At 43.0% G+C, this 20,159-nt stretch overlaps 1 protein-coding gene across 1 annotated transcript in view; it reads left to right on the top strand.

The window, feature by feature from the left end:
- The window catches only part of zmp:0000001082 (integrin alpha-D), a 32,608-nt gene that overhangs the window by 10,373 nt on the left and 2,076 nt on the right, over positions 1-20,159 (top strand). The window contains exons 8-29 of the mRNA XM_061772235.1: positions 3,653-3,809; positions 4,331-4,543; positions 4,705-4,822; positions 8,825-8,967; positions 9,243-9,389; positions 9,470-9,667; positions 9,825-9,955; positions 15,359-15,516; positions 16,104-16,270; positions 16,387-16,503; positions 16,589-16,659; positions 16,726-16,873; positions 17,230-17,328; positions 17,712-17,791; positions 17,871-17,948; positions 18,725-18,800; positions 19,142-19,249; positions 19,342-19,383; positions 19,454-19,579; positions 19,668-19,781; positions 19,867-19,932; positions 20,026-20,136. Of these exons, the coding sequence (XP_061628219.1) occupies positions 3,653-3,809; positions 4,331-4,543; positions 4,705-4,822; positions 8,825-8,967; positions 9,243-9,389; positions 9,470-9,667; positions 9,825-9,955; positions 15,359-15,516; positions 16,104-16,270; positions 16,387-16,503; positions 16,589-16,659; positions 16,726-16,873; positions 17,230-17,328; positions 17,712-17,791; positions 17,871-17,948; positions 18,725-18,800; positions 19,142-19,249; positions 19,342-19,383; positions 19,454-19,579; positions 19,668-19,781; positions 19,867-19,932; positions 20,026-20,136 (2,668 nt within the window). The remainder of the gene's footprint in view (positions 1-3,652; positions 3,810-4,330; positions 4,544-4,704; positions 4,823-8,824; positions 8,968-9,242; positions 9,390-9,469; positions 9,668-9,824; positions 9,956-15,358; positions 15,517-16,103; positions 16,271-16,386; positions 16,504-16,588; positions 16,660-16,725; positions 16,874-17,229; positions 17,329-17,711; positions 17,792-17,870; positions 17,949-18,724; positions 18,801-19,141; positions 19,250-19,341; positions 19,384-19,453; positions 19,580-19,667; positions 19,782-19,866; positions 19,933-20,025; positions 20,137-20,159) is intronic.

Below are 20,159 nucleotides of genomic sequence, written 5' to 3'. Positions count from 1 at the left end.
CAGTCTGCTAATCATGCAATGTAAAACCACTGTACACTGTCACGTGAAAATAATGTAAAGCTGATATCCGTTAATATCTTGTTTTGCTTAAAACACAAAAACAATTTGCCTGCTTTCATGAAGGACTAAGAAAATCAAAAAATACCGCTATTCATATTTCAGAGGTTGAAATCAGAGGGTTTTGACTTTTTAAAATATTTGAAAAATGGTGTGCAAACATTTCACTTCTGTTCCATTTTGTGTGTAAAAAAATGCCTGCTGACAAGGATTATGTTGAACTGAACTTTTGTGTTCAGTGTTGAAATTGGACATTTAATTATCTGGCTACTTATGCTTTACTGTCACTGGGGCTCATTCACTAAAAAATGCGTCGAAAGCTCAGCGTATATGCAAAATCACCATCAGATTCATGACACGTGTAGAATTCATTCCAAATGACGAGATCATGCCTGGCCCCATTCTCCTACAAAAGGGCGTCCGTGTGATTCACCTCAGCCATTGCCATTACAGCCGGAGCTTTAAACTCACAAGAAATGGCTCCAAAACTTTAATAACATTCTTAATCTTTATCCTATTTTCAAACATCTGATATTATGAAGCTTGTTAAACACAGAAGTTAACAACATATAATCCACCCATCCATTATTATTATTTTTTTTTATCGTTAATCCTCACTAGGGTCACGGGCGTGCTGGAGCCTATCCCAGCTATCTTCGGGCGAGAGGCGGGGTACACCATGAACTGGTCGCCAGCCAATCGGAGGGCACATACAAACAAACAACCATTCACACTGACATTCACACCTACGCACAATTTAGAGTCTTCAATTAACCCACCATGCATGTTTTTGGGATGTGGGAGGAAACCGCAGTGCCCGGGGAAAACCCACGCAGGAACGGTGAGAACATGCAGACTCCACATAGGTGAGGCCGGATTTGAACCCCGGTCCTCATAACTGTGAGGCCGATGTACTAACCAGTCGTCCACCGTGCCGCCACAACATACAATAATCATGTTAATTAGTTTTAATTAATTCTGAAATTAAGAGTGGCACAAAACAAAAACAAAAAATTAAAAAAAACATTTAAGCGCCGAGAATGGAGAAACACTGCATACATTGTTAAAATATATGCAGTAGTAAGAAATAAATATATCACAGCAAAGATGAAACTACTAGCATGGGAACCGACAAATATATGAGACATATACCGATCAGAGGTATGTCACAAGCAGCCACGCCAGCGGTGGTGTGGGCTAATCGATCAATTTACACATGCAGAATCACAGAAATATATAAATCAGATTATTCTTGGGATTTGAAAGAAAAATGAAGCCTTGGAAAAATGCAAGCATTTCCCGCTTGTTGAGTGAGGTTGTACTGCACACAACTGTAGTGGGGGGGGACACACATTCATGCACATACAGTATATGCACAAATACTGTACAAGCACTTGAATGGAACGAGGATAAAATTGATGAGAAGTGTCCTTTTCATTGTTAAAGTGAAATAAAGCACAAGGCACCTTTATTGTCAATTCTACAATATGTGTAGCACATACAGAGGATTGAAATTGTGATACTCAAGGGCCCATGGTGCTACAAAAGATGGTATAAATAATAAACATCTGTATAAAGAAGCTAAGTAAAACCATGGTATATACAATATAAAAAGTATAAATGAAATGTGCAAATATCAAAAATTAAGAAACATGTGCAACATAGTCAAAGTCTGAGAACCAAGGCACATGAAGACACTTACAAATTAGAAGGCAGTGTGGGGAGGTGTGCGTGTGTGTGGATGCACATGTGTGTGGCGGTCAAAGTTCAGAGTTCAGGTGGGCAGAGGACAAGAGAGGTAGAGGGGGCAGAGCGGGCAGAGAGTTCAGGTTCCTGACAGCCTGATGAATAAAACTGTCTTTAAGTCGGCTCTTCTGAGCTTACGCAGGAAGTAGAGATGCTGGTGAACTTTCTTGGCCAGTGATGAGGTGTTGCTGGTACAGGAAAGGTCCTCAGTGACGTGCACTCCCAGGAACTTGGTGCTGCGCACCCTCTCCACCGCAGCACCGTTAATATTCAGAGAAGCATGCTGGGAGTGTATTTTCTTGAAGTCCTCAACAATCTCCTTGCTTTCTCCACGTTCAGGGAGAATTTTTTTTTCGTGTACCAACTGGTCAGGCGACTACTCCTGTAGTCTGTCTCGTCCTGATGAGACACACCACGTTTGTGTCGTCTGCAAACTCGATGAAGAGGTTGGAGCTGTGTATCGGTTTACAGTCATAGGTCAGCAGGGTGAAGAGAAGGGGGCTCAAAACACGTCCTTGAGGAGCCCCTGTGTTCAGGGTGATGGTGCTGGATGTGTTGCTGGTGCTGGATGTGTTCCTGCTGTCCCGTACTGCATGCAGCCTCCCTGTCAGAAAGTCCAGCAGCCAGTTGCACATCGAAGTACTCAGCCCCAGCTGGTCCAGTTTGTGAATCAGTTGTTGGGGGATGATGGTATTTAATGCTGAGCTGAAGTTTATTAACATAATTCTGCCATATGAGTCCTTAGAGTCCAGGTGTGTGAGGGCAGAGTGGGGGGCAGTGGAGATGGCATCATCGGTTGACCGGTTGGACCGATATGCAAACTGGAAGGGGTCGAAAGAGGGGGAGGGAGGACTTGATGTGCTGCATGACTAGCCGCTCTAAGCACTTCATCAGGATGGGAGTGAGCGCTACCGGACGGTAGTCACTGAAGCAGGAGGGAGAAGACTTCTTCGGGACCGGGATGATGGTGGTGGTTTTGATGCACATGGGGATAACACCCTGACTCAAGGAGGAGTTGAAAAGACCTCTGTGAGTTCCGCTGCACAGTCCCTCAGAACACGACCAGGTATGTTATCTGGGGCCGGCGCTTTACGTGCATTGATCCTGACGAGGGATCTTCTCATGCTGTCACTGTTAGCAACTTGTCACCAGGAGGGGGTGGAGACTTGTTTGCAGGTGTGCTGTTGTGTGCCTCAAAGCGAGCAAAGAAGATGTTTCGCTCACTCAGCAGGGAGGTGGAGCTGTCACAGGTTTGTGGTGAGGATTTGTAGTCCGTAATGTACTGAATACCTCGCCACAGACTCTTGGTGTCAGTACTGTTACTGAAGCAGTGGGCTATCCTCCTGGCATACTCCCTCTTGGCCTCCCTAATGCAACGGGACAGATTGGCCCTAGCTGTCCTCAGGCGCTCCTCATCTCCAGATCTAAAACTAGCATTGCGGGCCTTCAGTAGTCTGTAGACCTCCGCCGTCAGCCATGGCTTCTGATTAGCACGAACAGTAATGGACTTAGGGGTGGTAACATCCATGCACTTGCTAATGTAGGCGGTAAAAGTTTCTGTTCTCCCGAAGGTCAGTGATGGAGTTGTAGGTGGCAGTCTGTTTGAACATGGTCCAGTCTTGAAGTACAAAACAGTCTTGAAGTGCCTCTAGGGACCCTTCTGGCCACACTTGTACCTGTTTCCTAAATGGTTGGGTGACTTTAACCAGTGGTCTGTAAACTGGCATTAGCATTACAGTGAGGTGGTCTGAGGCTCCGAGGTGGGGGAGGGAAGGGGCCTTGTAGGCTCCGATCAGGGGGGTAAAACATTGTCCATTGAAAAATAAAATTTGTACCTTTTTTCCAACAGGAAAAACCTCTTTGAGAATAAACGTGCAGGTGCCTCATCCGATGCAATGAAAGTTCTGGTCCTGATCACAGATGGAAATCCAAGTGACACCGAGGAAGATGCAAATATGATTATCAAGACCTATACTGAAAAACAGATCATTCGATTTGTCATTGGGGTGAGAGAGAAAATTTAATTTATTGTTTAAAACACGGCGGACGACTGGTTAGAGCGTCTGCCTCACAGTTCTGAGGACTGGGGTTCAATCCTCAGCCCCGCCTGTGTGGAGTTTGCATGTTCTCCCCGAGCCTGCGTGGGTTTTCTCCGGGCACTCCGGTTTCCTCCCACATCCCCAAAAAAAACATGCGTGGAAGGTTGATTGAAGACTCTAAATTGCCCGTAGGTGTGAATGTGAGTGCGAATGGTTGTTTGTTTATGTGTGCCCTGCGATTGGCTGGCAACCAGTTCAGGGTGTACCCCGCCTCCTGCTCGATGATAGCTGGGATAGGCTCCAGCACTCCCGCGACCCTTGTGAGGATAAGCGGCTCAGAAAATGGATGGATGGTTGGATGGATGTTTAAAACACAGAAGAAATTTCTTGCTCGACAGAACAACACCATACTAAATTGTAAGTTAAATTGGACAAGTTGTGTTGAGTTGAATACAGAAATCAGTTATGTCTTTTTGTTGTGGTTTCAGGTCAAAATTGAAAACCTGAATGAAGTGAAGACAATTGCCTCAGACCCAAAGGACAAATATGCTTTTAAAATTGAGAATTATGAAGGGCTCACAGGATTACTGGAAAACTTTCAAAAACACATATTTAAGATAGAAGGAGACAACAAAGTGGCTCGGGCCCAAGATATGACCAATGAGATGTCGCAGACGGGATTCAGTGCTGCATTCTATAAGGTGAGCAACCTCTGTCAAACAGTTTAGTTGTATGCAAATTTGCCACGCGAACATAGTGACAAATGCATCACTCTTTCTGGCCCACCAGAGATGTTGTGGGTAACCATTCAACCATAACCTGCTACAAGATCAAATGTAATACTTGTGCTTTCTCATGACAGGATACCATGATTCTGGGTTCAGTGGGCTCAAACAGTTGGCGTGGTGCTCTGTATGAGCGTCATGATCAAATTGAGACACAGATTGAAGATTCACAAATGCAGATGGACTCTTACATGGGTATGTATCATTTATTTCTTTATCCTTTACCAGTGTACTGTGACATGTCAGCCTCTATTTGTGGCTGTAACATTCTTAGATCCTTTTTCGATGAAACCTTCATAATCACAATGTAATCCAACCCCCCTCAATCTCTGTTATGTTTCTTTACTTTTCCCCCCAACAATATACAACATAAGGAAGCTGGAATGTGATTAGCGCATCTATTTCACAGTCAAGAGGTTCTGAGTTTGAAAAGTCTCAGGCCTTTCTCCAGGCACTCCTCCCAAAGTTGAAAAGCATGCATGTTCGGTTAATGGAACACTGAACTGCCCGAAATTGAGTGTGGCCTGATTGACTGACGACCACACCTTACCAGGGAGGCTGAGGAGTGTGATCCCCCTGGAGTTGGAACATACCCTTCGGTCCCCCTTCATAAAAAAGGGGACCACCACCCCAGTCTGCCAATCCAGAGGCACTGTCCCCGATGTCCATGCGATGTTGCAGAGGCTTGTCAACCAGGACAGCCCCACAACATCCAGAGCCTTTAAGAGCTCTGGGCGAATCTCCTCCACCCTTGCCACCGAGGAGCTTTTTAACCACCACGGTGACCTTAACCCCAGAGATAGGAGAGCCCGCCTCAGAGATCCCAGACTTCGCTTCCTCATGGGAAGGCGTGTCGTTGGAATTGAGGAAGTCTTCGAAGTATTCTCCCCACCGACTCACAACGTCCTGAGTCAAGGTCATTAGCGCCCTATCCCCACTGTAGCCATCCGGAAGTCGTTCTCCATGGCCTCAATGAACTCCTCCCGCAAGTTTTTGCCTCAGAAACAACCAAAGCTTGGCCAGCTGCTTCCCATCAGCTGCCTCAGAAGTCCCACAGGCCAAAAAGGCCCGAAAGGGCTCCTTTTTCAGCTTGACGCAATCACTCATCGCTGGTGTCCACCAATGGGTTCGGGGGGTTGCTACCATGACAAGCACTGACCACCATATGGCCACAGCTCTGGTCGGCCGCCTCAGCAATGGCGGCACAAAACATGGTCCACTCGAAATCAATGTGACCCACCATGTGGGTGAAGTTGCGCTGGAGGTGGGAGTTTAAACTCCTTCTGCAGGGGATTCTGCTAGATGTTCCCAGCAGACCCTCACAATACGTTTAGGCCTACCAGGTCGGACCAGAATCTTCCCTCAGCATCGGAGCCAACACACCACCAGGTCATGATCAGTTGAGAGCTGCGCACTTCTCTTCACCCGTATGTCCAAGACATGCGGGCGCAAGTCCGATGACATGACCACAATGTCAATCATCAAACTGTGGCCTAGGGTGTCCTGGTCTCACGGTCATTGCCCACGTGATCATTGAAGTCCTCCAGCAGAATGATGGAGTCCCCAGCCGGAGCGCTCTCCAGCTCACCCTCCAGAAAGGGTGGGTACTCTGAACTGCTGTTGGGTGCATAGGCACAAACAACAGTCAAGACCCGTCTCCCCACCCGAAGGCGGAGGGAGGCCACCCTCTCGTCCACCGGCGTTAACCCCAACGTACAGGCGCCGAGCCGGGGGGCAATAAATATACCCATACCTGCCCGACGCCTCTGACTGTGGGCAACTCCAGCGTGGAAGAGAGTCCAACCCCTCTCAAGAGGACAGTTACCAGAGCACAAGCTGTGTGTGGAGGTGAGCCCGACTATATCAAGTCAGAACTTCTCGACCTTACACACCAGCTCAGGCTCCTTCCTTGCCAGAGAGGTGACGTTCCACGTCCCTAGAGTCAGCTTCTGTAGCCGGGGATTGGATCGCCAAGGTCCCTGCCTTCGGCCACGACCCAGCTCACACTTTCGGGCTGTACCCCATGGGCGCAACCTGGCTACCAGGCACTCCCTTCGAGCACCACCTCCAGGCCTGGTTCCAGAGGGGGGCCCTGGTGACCTGCATCCGGGCAAGGGAAAATGAAATCCATTGATTTACTCATCATAGGGGTCTTTTTGTCATGCTTTGCTTGGTCCCTCACCTAGGACCTGTTTGCCATGGGAGACCCTGCCAAGGGCATAAAGCCCCAGACGACTTAGCTCATCGGATCAAAGGGACACACAAACCCCTCCACCACGATAATGTGATGGCTCAAGGAGGGGTTCGCCTCTCACCCTAAGAATCCAACTTCCCTGTAACCTTGAACAAGATAAGCAGATATAAAAAGTAGAAGTACTTACAGTAAATAAGGATGTACTGTAGGCACAAATGTTGAGCAACACATAAATATGTATTGCATTCAAATGTTTATATTAGATCACGTTTATTTTTTTATTTTTTTATCAGTTTATTTTTGAAAGGGGACAATGCAATTTCATAAAACACATGAAGTACACATGGTTAAAAAAGCCAGAATTAGCCAGAAGGCTAGTTTTCATCTGTAGTCCCCTGGCCATGATGTAAAAAAGCAGTAAAATACATCTACAAGACAATATAATACAGGATACATAATCAAACTATACTATTAAGAGAGAATAAAACCATAATTTTTTTGATCATAACAAAAAGACAACATAACATACTTGTCTTTTAGTGTTGGCAGCTATAGGTGTTAACTAGCCACATTTTCAGTTTTTTTGTGAAGGCCTTGTATGTTGTAAGCAGTTTAACCTCCTCAGGTACTGAGTTCCACTCACCAGGGCTCCTCACTGACCAGGCTGACTTACTGAAAGTGCTCCTGCGCAGAGGAATGAGACAGTCACCTCTGACAGAGCCTCGAGTGACACGCTCAGAGCTGTTTCTTTGGTTGATGAACTCAGCCAGAGGAGCTGGGGCCAAATCATGCAGTACTTTATAAATCAAATTTAAATCTGCAAATATGTGAAGACGGTCCCAGTTTAAAAGACTGTATTTTTTTAAAATTGCACAGTGATGATAGTGCCTTGGTTTTTTATCCATCACTTTAATTACTTGTTTGTACAAAACTTCCAATGGTTTTTTTGCATTCTGACCAGCCTGGGACCAACTGGTTATGCAATAGTTAAAGTGACTAAGAATCATCGAATGCAGGTAAATTTTTGCAGCTTCAGTTGACATTTCATTCCGAATTGCACGGAAATTTGCGAGGTTTAATTTGATATTTTTACACAATTTGTCAATATGGGCTTTAAAGGAAAGCTGTAAATCTATTATTAACCCAAGATATTTGTATTGGCTGACAATTTGCATTTTTTCTCCATTAACAAGTATGTCGGGGTCAGGTGATACTCTATTTGTTTTAGTGAAATACATGCCTACAGTTTTAGAAACGTTTAGCTGTAGACAGCACTCCTGCAACCAAGTTGTGACACAGGACATTGTATTAGTGAGTTTAGCAGCAACAGTATCTTTGGAGCGACCATGAACAAAGAAAACTGTGTCGTCTGCATACATTACGCACTCTGCTTCAGAGCAAACAGTGGGCAAATCGTTGATATAAAGACTAAATAAAAGGGGGCCCAATATTGATCCCTGAGGGACTCCAGAGGTTAGCCAAAGAGACTCTGATCTGCAGTTGTTAACTGATACAGATTGTGTTCGGTCATGCAGATATGATTCAATCCAGCTCACAGCTTTGCGAGAGAGGTTACATTTTGAGAGCATGGTAAGAAGAACAGAGGTTGATGTATAGCCTCTAAACCAGGGGTGTCAAACTCATTTTTGTCACAGGTCACATCATAGTTAGGACTTCTCTCAGCGGGCCGCTACAACTGAGAACCCATATAAATCAAAGATTACCTCATATACTGTAATTACATACAGTATACACAACACATTGATGAATAGCCAGTTTTGAAATCAGAAGTCGATAAAAACATGTTTCTCAACTATTACATTTCTTTTCAGAGGTGGATTGGTAACAAAAAAATGCTTGCAAATATCTCAATGGCATTACACCAGAACACAATGAGCAATTTTGATTTGCTTTCGCGGGCCACATAAAATGATATGGCGGGCTGGATCTGGCCTCTGGGCCACCAGTTTGACACCTTTGCTCTAATGTGTATTTTCTTGCAGGATACTCTGTTTCTGTAGGACAGGTGAACAGGGTTCCTCTGTATTTCACGGGTGCACCAAGATTTGAGCATGTAGGACAAATTGTAGTCTTTGCACACAACGGGAACAGCTGGAATGTAACCCAAAGAATAAATGGGGAACAGGTTGGTGAAGTTCATAAAATGCATTCATGTTTTCATGTATGATGCATAAAATAAATTTTGTAATATCGTCTAAAAACGTTTTTGAATTATGATATTTAGAGATACAAAATGTTGCTGTTAACATCTTATGTTTATGAAATGTATGGTCCTATCTGTGGTTACAGAGGGAAAACAGAACTCTTCACCATTTTAAAACACCAGTAGCTTGTTATTTTGTCTGAAGAAGTAATAGTACAAACAATATAAACAGAATGTTTGTCACCCTAAATGTTCAGATTGGTTCCTACTTTGGGGCAGAGCTTTGTACTATTGACGTGGACTCAGATGGCAATACCGATTTTCTCCTGGTCGGAGCACCACTGTTTTACCACCCTCGGGAGAAGTCTGAAGGCCAGATCTACGTCTACACGCTGACTGAGGAGGTGGGCTGGGATGAGAACTCAACATGAGTTACTGGAGAATAATGAATCAATGAATACGTTCAAGTGGTTATTTTCTGCAGATGCTACTGAAAAGTGAAATAAATGTAACCCAACCGTCCATGGGGAGATTTGGCACCAGCATAGCTAGTCTTGCGGATCTGAATGGAGATGGACTGCGAGATGTTGCAGTTGGGGCCCCTCTTGAGGATGCTAACGCAGGGGCAGTGTACATCTACTTAGGTGACAGACACCAAGGGATACGCAGTGTTTATTGTCAGGTGAGACAAATGGTATGCACTGTTAATCCAACGTTGCATTATCTTTGTAAAGGCAAAATCTTTGCTACAGCTGAAGTTTGGGGTCTCAATGTTCCTAATGTTGTGGCCAATGAGTGTAGAGTACATATACATACCGTTGATGTATCTGCCAATCCAGAAGATCATGGGACAGAAAATAAAACATGGGATAAGATTCTTCGGACAAGCCATCAATGGAAACATAGACCTGGGGGATGACGCTCTACCAGACATTGTAGTCGGATCGTATGGGGCCGCTGTTGTCTTAAGGTATGGAAATTATATTTATTGTTACTCATCAGCTGAAGTGGTCATTATTATCCTAATACTAACATAACACGCTATACTGTACATACAGTATACAGTGTGTATGTATGTATGTAGGTAGGTACGTACAGTATGTGTGTGTGTGTGTGTAAATTTGTGTGTATGCGTCTGTCTACCTGTAAATATAAATACACTATATACACACAAATAAATACACTCACTCCTATTTTTCATGAGCTGAACTCAAAAAGCTAAGACTTTTTGTATGCAGTCAAAGGTCCCATTCCACTCAAATATTTTTCACAAATCTATCATAATCCATACACTTTACAGGTGTGGGATATCAAAATGCTGATTAGACGATTAAAGCCTCAGTAAAAGGCCACTCACTGCAGTTTTCCTTGGGGGCGGGGGGGCTCAGAAAACCAATCAGTATCTGGTGTGACAACTATTTGCCTCAAGCAGTGCAAAATGAAACTGAATTTATTTTTGAAAACCAATTCATTTTTACTGATATGAGTATTTTTCACCCACCTCCTACTCCCACAAGCATTGGTTACTAATCAACAAACTACTTTTCAAATTACAGATTAAACAACAGATTGCCATTAAGGAAGGAAATTGGGGCAAGGATAGTGTCCAATGGTGTCTCACAGGGTAGAGTGGGGAAGCAAATGTTTTTGCCATGGACCTTGCCATTCCAATACTTTTGGAGGGGACTGTACATAGAGGTCTATGAGTCTACTGATTCCTCGGTTGGACCAAAGAGAGAAGGCATTGTCCACTATGGATGGTTGTAACACGGGGTTATAGGCTAGTTGTCCAGAGAATTACATTGTCTAAACACTGAAATGCCGCTTAAATGGGTTCTAGATTTTAATCGTCACTCTGACATAGATATTTTGTGTAAAAGAAGGGAAAGTGCCTGTGGGGAGGGAATTAACTAGTGAGGGGAGTGACGCAGATGCAGATGAGGTCGCCTTCATCTCCAACCATGACGGGGGTGGGGTCATATTTGTACTTTGTAGCCATTATTGAATGGTTCTGAGATCGGCCCCCAGTAGCAAAACTCTAAAATTTGTGAGTGAAGTTTGCGTGAAAGAGATTTCAAATTTGTCTGTGACATGTACACCGAGGTAGGTACAACCCCAATTCCAATGAAGTTGGGACGTTGTGTTTAACATCAATAAAAACAGAATACAATGATTTGCAAATCATGTTCAACCTATATTTAATTGAATACACTACAAAGACAAGATATTTAATGTTCAAACTGATAAACTTTATTGTTTTTAGCAAATAATCATTAACTTAGAATTTTATGGCTGCAATACGTTCCAAAAAAGCTGGGACATGGTCATGTTTGCCATTGTGTTACATCACCTTTTCTGTTAACAACATTCAATAAACGTTTGGGAACTGAGGACACTAATTGTTGAAGCTTTGTAGGTGGAATTCTTTCCCATTCTTGCTTGATGTACAGCTCCAGCTGTTCAACAATCTGGGGTCTCCGTTGTTGTATTTTAAGCTTCATAATGCGCCACACATTTTCAATGGGAGACAGGTCTGGATTGCAGGCAGGCCAGTCTAGTACCCGCACTCTTTTACTAAGAAAGCCACGCTGTTGTAACACGTGCAGAATGTGGTTTGGCATTGTCTTGCTGAAATAAGCAGGGGCGTCCATGAAAAAGACGTTGCTTGGATGGCAGCATATGTTTCTCCAAAACCTGTATGTACCTTTCAGCATTAATGCTGCCTTCACAGATGTGTAAGTTACCCATGCCATTGGCACTAAAACAGCCCCATACCATCACAAATGCTGGCTTTTGAACTTTGCATCCACAACAGTCCGGATGGTTCTTTTCCTCTTTGGCCCGGAGGACACGACGTCCAGAATTTCCAAAAACAATTTGAAATGTGGGCTCGTCGGACCACAGAACACTTTTCCACTTTTCATCAGTCCATCTGAGATGAGCTCGGGCCCAGAGAAGCCGGCGGCGTTTCTGGGTGTTGTTGATAAATGGTTTTTGCTTCGCATAGTAGAGTTTCAAGTTGCACTTACGGATGTAGCACCGAACTGTATTTACTGACATTGGTTTTCTGAAGTGTTCCTAAGCCCATGTGGTGATATCCTTTACACATTAATGTTGGTTTTTGATGCAGTTCCACCTGAGGGATTGAAGGTCACGGGCATTCAATGTTGGTTTTTGGCCTTGCCGCTTACATGCAGTGATTTCTCCAGATTCTCTGAACCTTTTGATGATATTATGGACCGTAGATGATGAAATCCCTAAATTCCTTGCAATTGTACGTTGAGGAACATTGTCCTTAAAGTGTTCGACTATTTACTCACGCACTTGTTCACAAAGAGGTGAACTTCACCCCATTTTTGCTTTTGAATGACTGAGCAATTCAGGGAAGCTCCTTTTCTACCCAATCATGGCACCCACCTGTTCCCAATTAGCCTCTTCACCTGTGGGCTGTTCCAAACAGGTGCTTTATGAGCATTCCTCAACTTTCTCAGTCTTTTTTGCCACCTGTCCCAGCTTTTTTGGAACGTGTTGCAGGCATAAAATTCTAAGTTAATTATTATTTGCTAAAAACAATAAAGTTTATCAGTTTGAACATTAAATAGCTTGCCTTTGTAATGCATTCAGTTAAATATAGGTTTAACATGATTTTCAAATTATTGTATTCTGTTTTTCGAGCAGAGTGCAAGTCATCAAGGTTGGGTAGGGGGGTACCGACGATTTTTTCGGCAGTCCTGACTGTCCATTGCAGTCAGTTTGTCCTTTTTTGTGACACCACCAAACCAGACTGTGATGGATAAATACAGGACTGATTCGATGACTGCTATGTAGAACTGCCTCAACAGCTCCTGTGGCAGGCCGTGCTTGCTCAGAGGCCGCAGGAAGTACATCCTGTGCTGGGCCTTTTTGAGGATGCAGTTGATGTTGAGCTCCCACTTCAGGTCCTGAGAGACTGTAATTCCCAGGAACTTGTGGAGGTCTCAACGTTGACACGGGCAGTTGGACAGCCTGCGGGGCAGCTTGTTCCCCCTGACCTGAACTGGTTGCCAGCCAATCGCAGGGCACATATAAACAAACAACCATTCGGACTCATATTCACACCTACGGGCAATTTAGAGTCTTCAATCAACCTACCATGCCTGTTTTTGGGATGTGGGAGGAAACCGCAGTACCGGGCAGGACACAGCAGGTCAGGCTGGGGGAGGCCACCTCATCCACACGCAGCATCAGCACTGGGGCGCCCCAAGGTTGTGTCCTCTCTCCGCTGCTCTTCTCTCTCTACACGAACGACTGCACCTCAGCGAACCCGACTGTCAAACTCCTGAAGTTTGCAGATGACACCACTGTCATCGGCCTCATCAAGGACGGTGACGAGTCTGCATATCGACAGGAAGCGGAGCGGCTGGAGCTGTGGTGCGACCGACACAACCTGGAGCTGAACACGCTCAAGACTGTAGAGATGATCGTGGACTTCAGGAGGCATCCTTCGCCACAGCTGCCCCTCACGTTGTCCAGCTGCCTTGTGTCAACCGTCGAGACCTTCAAGTTCCTGGGAATTACAATCTCCCAGGACCTGAAGTGGGCGACCAACATCAACTCCGTCCTCAAAAAGGCCCAGCAGAGGATGTACTTCCTGCGGCTTCTGAGAAAGCACGGCCTGCCACCGGAGCTGCTGAGACAGTTCTACACAGCGGTCATCGAATCAGTCCTGTGTTCTTCCATCACAGTCTGGTTTGGTGCTGCTACAAAAAAGGACAAACTCCGACTGCAACGGACAATCAAAACTGCTGAAAGGATTGTCGGTACCCCCCTACCCACCCTTGAGGACTTGCACGCTGCCAGAACTAAGACAAGGGCGTGCAAAATCCTCTCGGACCCTCCCGGCTCTTCCAGCTCCTTCCCTCAGGTAGGCGCTACCGATCATTGCAAACTAGAACTAGTAGACATTCCAACAGCTTCTTCCCTCTTGCAATCAACTTCTTAAACAGCTAACTTACAATTCCATTACAACAAGCTGGCAATTATTTTTTTTTTGACTTGAGTTCGTTGTCACATTTCTGTGGGGCCAATTATGTATTACTCGTGCACTCACTGTAGTTGTCTCGCCGTGCTGCACTATTTGCATATAGTGGCCACTCATGCCAGAGTAGCATCTGCTCCATTTGCACACTGATTGAGGAGTATCTGTAACATTTGCACAACCATTGTCCCAGATTATCGCACTACTCGTCACTTTAAACCGCATACACTCCTTGAAGTCTCAGTGCCCTTTGCACAATGGTCATTGCACCGGACTATTGCGATATTAGCCATTCAAACTGCTCTAAGTGCTAGAGGACTCTGCATCTTTTTGCACAATTGTTGTTTGTTGTTGTTTTTTGTCAATGTCTTTATGTCTCCAAAGTGTTCTGTAAATTGACTGTCTGTTGTACTAGAGCGGCTCCAACTACCGGAGACAAATTCCTTGTGTGTTTTGGACATACTTGGCAAATAAAGATGATTCTGATTCTGTAGAAAACCCATGCAGGCACGGGGAGAACATGCAAACTCCATACAGGCGAGGCCGGGATTTGAACCCTGATCCTCAGAACTGTGAGGCAGATGTGCTAACCAGTCGTCCACCGTGCCACCACAAAAACAGTTTATAGTCCATAAATAAGCGTACCCTTATTTTATGCACTATTTGCATTTACACTGCCAGCCAAACATTTGGACACAGTTTCTCATTCAATACCTACGGTGGCCTGAAAGTGCAAAACAATATAACAAATTGTGAAACACTACATTTCAGAAAACAAATAAACAAAAGCCAAAACACTTTTACATTTCAGAAAACACATTGACAAAAGCAGAAACACTTTTACAAAAGACGAAACAAATTACAAAAGCTGAAACAACCGGAAAGTCCTATTTCACAGACATTCTTAGAAATCCCACTTTCTCGACAAGACCCGCCCCGCTTCAACATGATTGGCTCCTACAATCCTACAAAGGGACGTTCCCTTTCCGGATGTTTTGTTTTTTCTGCTTTTGTTAATGTGTTTTCTGAAAGGTAAAAGTGTTTTGGCTTTTGTTCATTGGTTTTCTGAAATGTAAAAGTGTTTTGGCCTTTGTTAATTTGTGTTCTAAAATGTGTTTCACAATTTGTTATATTGGTTTGAACTTCCAGGCCACCGTAAATACCACTAGAAATTGTATCCAAACCTTTGACTGGTAGAGTATGTTCTGATAGAAATGGTGTGGAGCATTTTCTTCTCGGTTGGATATTTTAAATAACCACTACCCTTTCTTCAATCTAAGCACTGTGTTTGCCCTTTTCAGATACTTTATGAAAGTATCATAAAGTATATAAAACATCTTTTTCAATGTTTTCCAGGTCCAGGCCTATTGTTACTGTTACAGCTCGTCTGTCTTTTCATCCTAAGGAGATAAGCATTGACCAAATTGACTGCTCAGGAAAAACGGACACAATTTTACCTATGGTTAACCTAACAACCTGCTTTGAAATGGTAGAAACAACAAAGAGTAAAGCAGGTAAGAATGATGACCAATTAAACTCAAAGATGCAAAAATTGAAAATTTTGATGACTGTACCTATTTTCACTGCAGCCATTTTGACATTGTAAGCAGAACATACAAGGGCAGATAAAGCTATCAGGATCATACAAAAAATAGAGAATTACTTTCCACATAACATTTTAGAAGAGTGCTGCATGGGTCAAGGAAGAATCCATTTTGGTGAGGTTCAGGATAAAGGTGCCACTACAGGACTTTATTATTGACGTCAATGCTGCATCAATGCAACCATTTCCCCAATAATAATGCTATCATGGCACCATCCATCTGCTTGTCATCTTCCATCAATCAGCAAGTAGCCTGATAACTAACAGTTGGGTAAGCAAACTAATGGCATGGCACAATTTTTTTGTTGCTTGGCCTTGGTGGAGGTCTGCGCTCGACTGAGTTCTGTTTGGACATTATACACTGAGCAACCATATTGTGTGCAGAATTTTAAGGGAAAGAAAAAAAATATTTCATTTTCGAATAAGGCTCTAACATAAAATGTAAAGCACTGTGACTATTTTCTGGATGCATTGTAATCCTAAAGCGTGTCTTTGCAGGAGCTATGAAGTTAGGGCTAAACATTTCGTACAATCTTGATGTGGATCCAATGAGACAATCACACCGAGGTTTCTTCAGTCCAAGTGACAGGAAATCCAGGAATCTTACTTTTACCTATGAGCTGCTGGAAAAAGACAAATGCTTCCGATACCTCGTCTACATGCCAGTATGAATGTATTCGTGCAAACACACACACACGCACGCACGCACGCACACACGCACACACACTTTCTGTAAAAGGCATTTCTGGACCACTATGTATTTCTCGTTTTCCCTTGATAGAAATGTGTGAAAGACACACTGTCACCTATCAGCATCAAATTAAACTTCTCCCAGGTGGACAGTCAGAGTGCAGATGTTGTCCTGAATGCGGATGGCAAAACGCAAGCTATTGTCGAGGTACTAGCTGTGGCATGAAGCATGAATGTTATCAACTGAGGATGCACTTATAGTACTTACTAATAGTTTAAAACTATACTTGTAGGTTCCTTTTGAAAAGCAATGTAGAAAGAATGACACATGTATTGCTGAAATTGAAGTGGACTTCAAATTCTTGTAAGTATATCTTGCAAGCACAACACTGCATATACATGAAGGTGAAATATATGCTGTATCTTTTAGGACTCCAACATTACTAGTGGCTGAAGATAATTACTTCAACATGTCTATTACAATAGTCAATCATGGTGATGACTCATACAATACCAGCCTGACAATCCACTATCCCCCAGGCCTCTCCTTCTCTAGGATGTTTCAGATTATCACACAGGTAATTCAACTAATCGTACAGTATTTCCGTAACAATACTGACCATAATACAGCTATTTGATTATGTACTGTATATGTGATGTTGTCAAGCAATATACACGTAAAAAAATCATTTTGGAAAGATTGTTCAGAGGGAATATGAGGAAGAAATGCGTTACAATTACTTTTTTTCTTTTTTAACTGACAACATATGCAAGCTCTCTAAAGGTTTGTTTTATTCAAATTAAAGTTAGTTTTGCCACTGATACCGCCAAATCGAAGACAGACAGAACGATGTTCCTGTATTCCAAAATACACACTACTAGGCTCGAGTTACAAAAAGTAGAGAATTGTCCAAGTTCTCATTATGTCTTTTAGACCACAAGACCAACGCTCCACAACTGCGATGATCTGGACGGAGTAACGGACAAAACCATATGTGGTGTCAGCCTTCCAGTGTACCGCAGCAGATCAGCAGTGAGTTCTACTTAAAGCATAACAACGACATGACACACTAGCGAGCGACACTGAACCACACATCCAACGTAATGCATGTGGGCTCACGAAAAGTGTGAATATGTCTGCACACTGCACACTGACAGTATCTTCAGACATTTGTTTTAGTAACATTCCACACAACTAGAAAACCATTAAGTCCATTTAACCAAACTCATTCATCAAATGCATTGTAAAATAGTTGTCCACTTGAATATCTGCTTGTAATTACTTTTCTTAAAATGGTACTTGAGAGTTATCCCCCCCCCCCCCCCCCCTCAAAAACAAATACAGGATGTAATAATGGATGTGCTTTTTCTTTCTGATTCTCTAACATCATTATTTTTGTTTTCTTGAACTTGAAGGCAACATTTCAAAGTTCTTTCCACATCATCACCAAGTATCAGTGGAATGACACTATTGCAATTAGTGTCACTGGAAAAAGGTAGCTGTGATTGACATGGATTTACTCCTTTTAATATTTTTTGACACTTTAAAAATGTCTCAATATTTTGTATTCACAGTGATAATAACAACTCCACGATGTCTCTGCTGACCAAGACGCTCCAAGTGCAATTTGAAATAAAAATGGCACTAACAGTGTAAGTCCTGGTTAACAGGATTGTTATATTGTGAGACGAGTGTTATTCCCATTTTGATGTCTGGTCTTTATCAGCAACATTTACAATCATCCGTCCATCCATCTGTTTTGTACCGCTCATCCTCCCCAGGGTCGCAGGTGTTCTGGTGCCTATCTCAGCTGACTCTGGGCGAGACACGGGGTACACCCTGAACTGGTCGCCAGCCAATCGCAGCGGCACATATAGACAAACAACCATACGCACTCAAATTCACACCTACGGGCAATTTAGAGTCTTCAATTAACCTACCACGCATGTTTTGGGGATGTGGGAGGAAACCGCAGTGCCCGGAGAAAACCCACACAGGCACGGGGAGAACATGCAAACTCCACACAGGAGAGCCCGGAATTGTGACGCAGACGTGCTAACCAGTCGTCCACCGTGCCACCATTTACAATCAGTCAATGAAAAAAATAATAAGACACAACCCACCCATTTCTTTGGGACCAGCAATAGCTGGGGAATGGGGCACTGGCCAGGAATCAAACCAGTACATGGAAAAAAAGGGAAATGTAAAAAACAAGTTACAATATGTATTATTATACATTTGGTACTATCAGTGTATACAGTAGACACATAGGAAATAAATTACAATATAAAATGTGTATATTGGGTGTAATCAGTCAGTGTATAGAAGATACAGATAGACAGTAAATATACAGCATGCATTTATTTTTCATTCATGCATATATTTTCACATTTTGTTGATTGAATATTATTATTTTTGTTTTTTTTAGGAAAGAGGACACCATGACTTATCTGAATTTCACAGAGGAGGACACAGACCCCAAAAGAATGCTCATTACATATAAGGTAAACTCAATCATTCCAGCTGAACAATACAGTATACAGGACATACCGAGCATGGGCAGTCATGTATTTAATAACTATGTCTGTGCTGTACTATGCGAGGTACCGTGCTGTCCAAATCAAGACTGCTAAGATCAGAAGTGATTGGTTACTATCATCACTTGGTATTTGGAACAACACCTGTATTGGCAACTTGTGTTAGCTTTAGAGGGGGAGAATAGAGTTTACACTTAAAAGCAGTGCTACCTTCATTTCCCAAACTTGTAGTGTACAGACACCAGAATACCAAATAATCTCCTAACCAAATCTTCCTTTCAAATGCACAAACATTCACTTGGTGGCAGGTAGATAACCCTGGCTGGAAGGCTTTTCCTGTGAATGTGTCTCTGAGTTTTCCAACTAGACTCCAACACAACTTTGAGATGGAAAACTATCAAGTCTTTGTAAAACAGGTAACTTTTTTTTTTATAATTCCACAAAACGACTAGCTGTCAGCCTGCTGCTATTTATATAAAACTCACCATTCAATCTTATCTCTCTCAAGAACAAAACACAGTGCACGAGCATTACTGGAATTCATTCTGAAGTAAGTCAAATAAGTATCACAGTTGTATAATTACAAACTGCTAAGAAAAATATCCTGTTTTTTTTTAAAGTACTGTTCACCAGAAAAATACTGCAACATCATCGAGTGTGACACGTACATCCTGGAAAAAGAATCTTCGACTGAGTTTATATTGTCTGGAGACATCAAATTTAGCGATCTTGCACAGCGTGCACAAGTAAGTACTAGAATGTGTTGCCTACACTTAACACACAGGCCATGCCAAAGATATCTAATCTCGGAACTGATGGACTCCCACTTTGCAGAATAGGGCATTTCTGAAAAGATATACCGGAGATAGTGCAGAGGTTAAGTTCAAAAGCATGATACATGTCGATTACGACAAACAACGATATGCGCTGGAGTCTTATACACAAGAGGTATGTTCAACTCAACCTGCCTCCAATTATCGCCTTTGACTATGCTGATATTCTAATGTCCAAATGCCTCAACTGTGACCCAAAGATTAAAGGATTGGCACAGGAAATGAGCGATGGCATGTGGAAAGACAACAATCCCACAAAGAGATGGGTACAGTTGGCAGTTCAAATTTTACACATAAAAAGCCTCCTGATCATTTTTCAAGTAATATCTTAAAATCATCTATATTTTATCTATCAACAGTCTGAAGTTCATGTTGAATTCATCATTTCACCTGATAAACAGTTCATCATTTTAACCGGAACTGGACTTGGACTTACACTTCTGATTCTTATTACCATCATCATGTATAAGGTGAGTGATGATTAGCTATTTTC

The sequence above is a fragment of the Phyllopteryx taeniolatus genome, chromosome 4, assembly GCF_024500385.1.
Source record: "Phyllopteryx taeniolatus isolate TA_2022b chromosome 4, UOR_Ptae_1.2, whole genome shotgun sequence".
Classification (NCBI taxonomy): Eukaryota; Metazoa; Chordata; class Actinopteri; order Syngnathiformes; family Syngnathidae; genus Phyllopteryx; species Phyllopteryx taeniolatus.
This window is presented reverse-complemented; position numbering and strand designations above follow the sequence as displayed.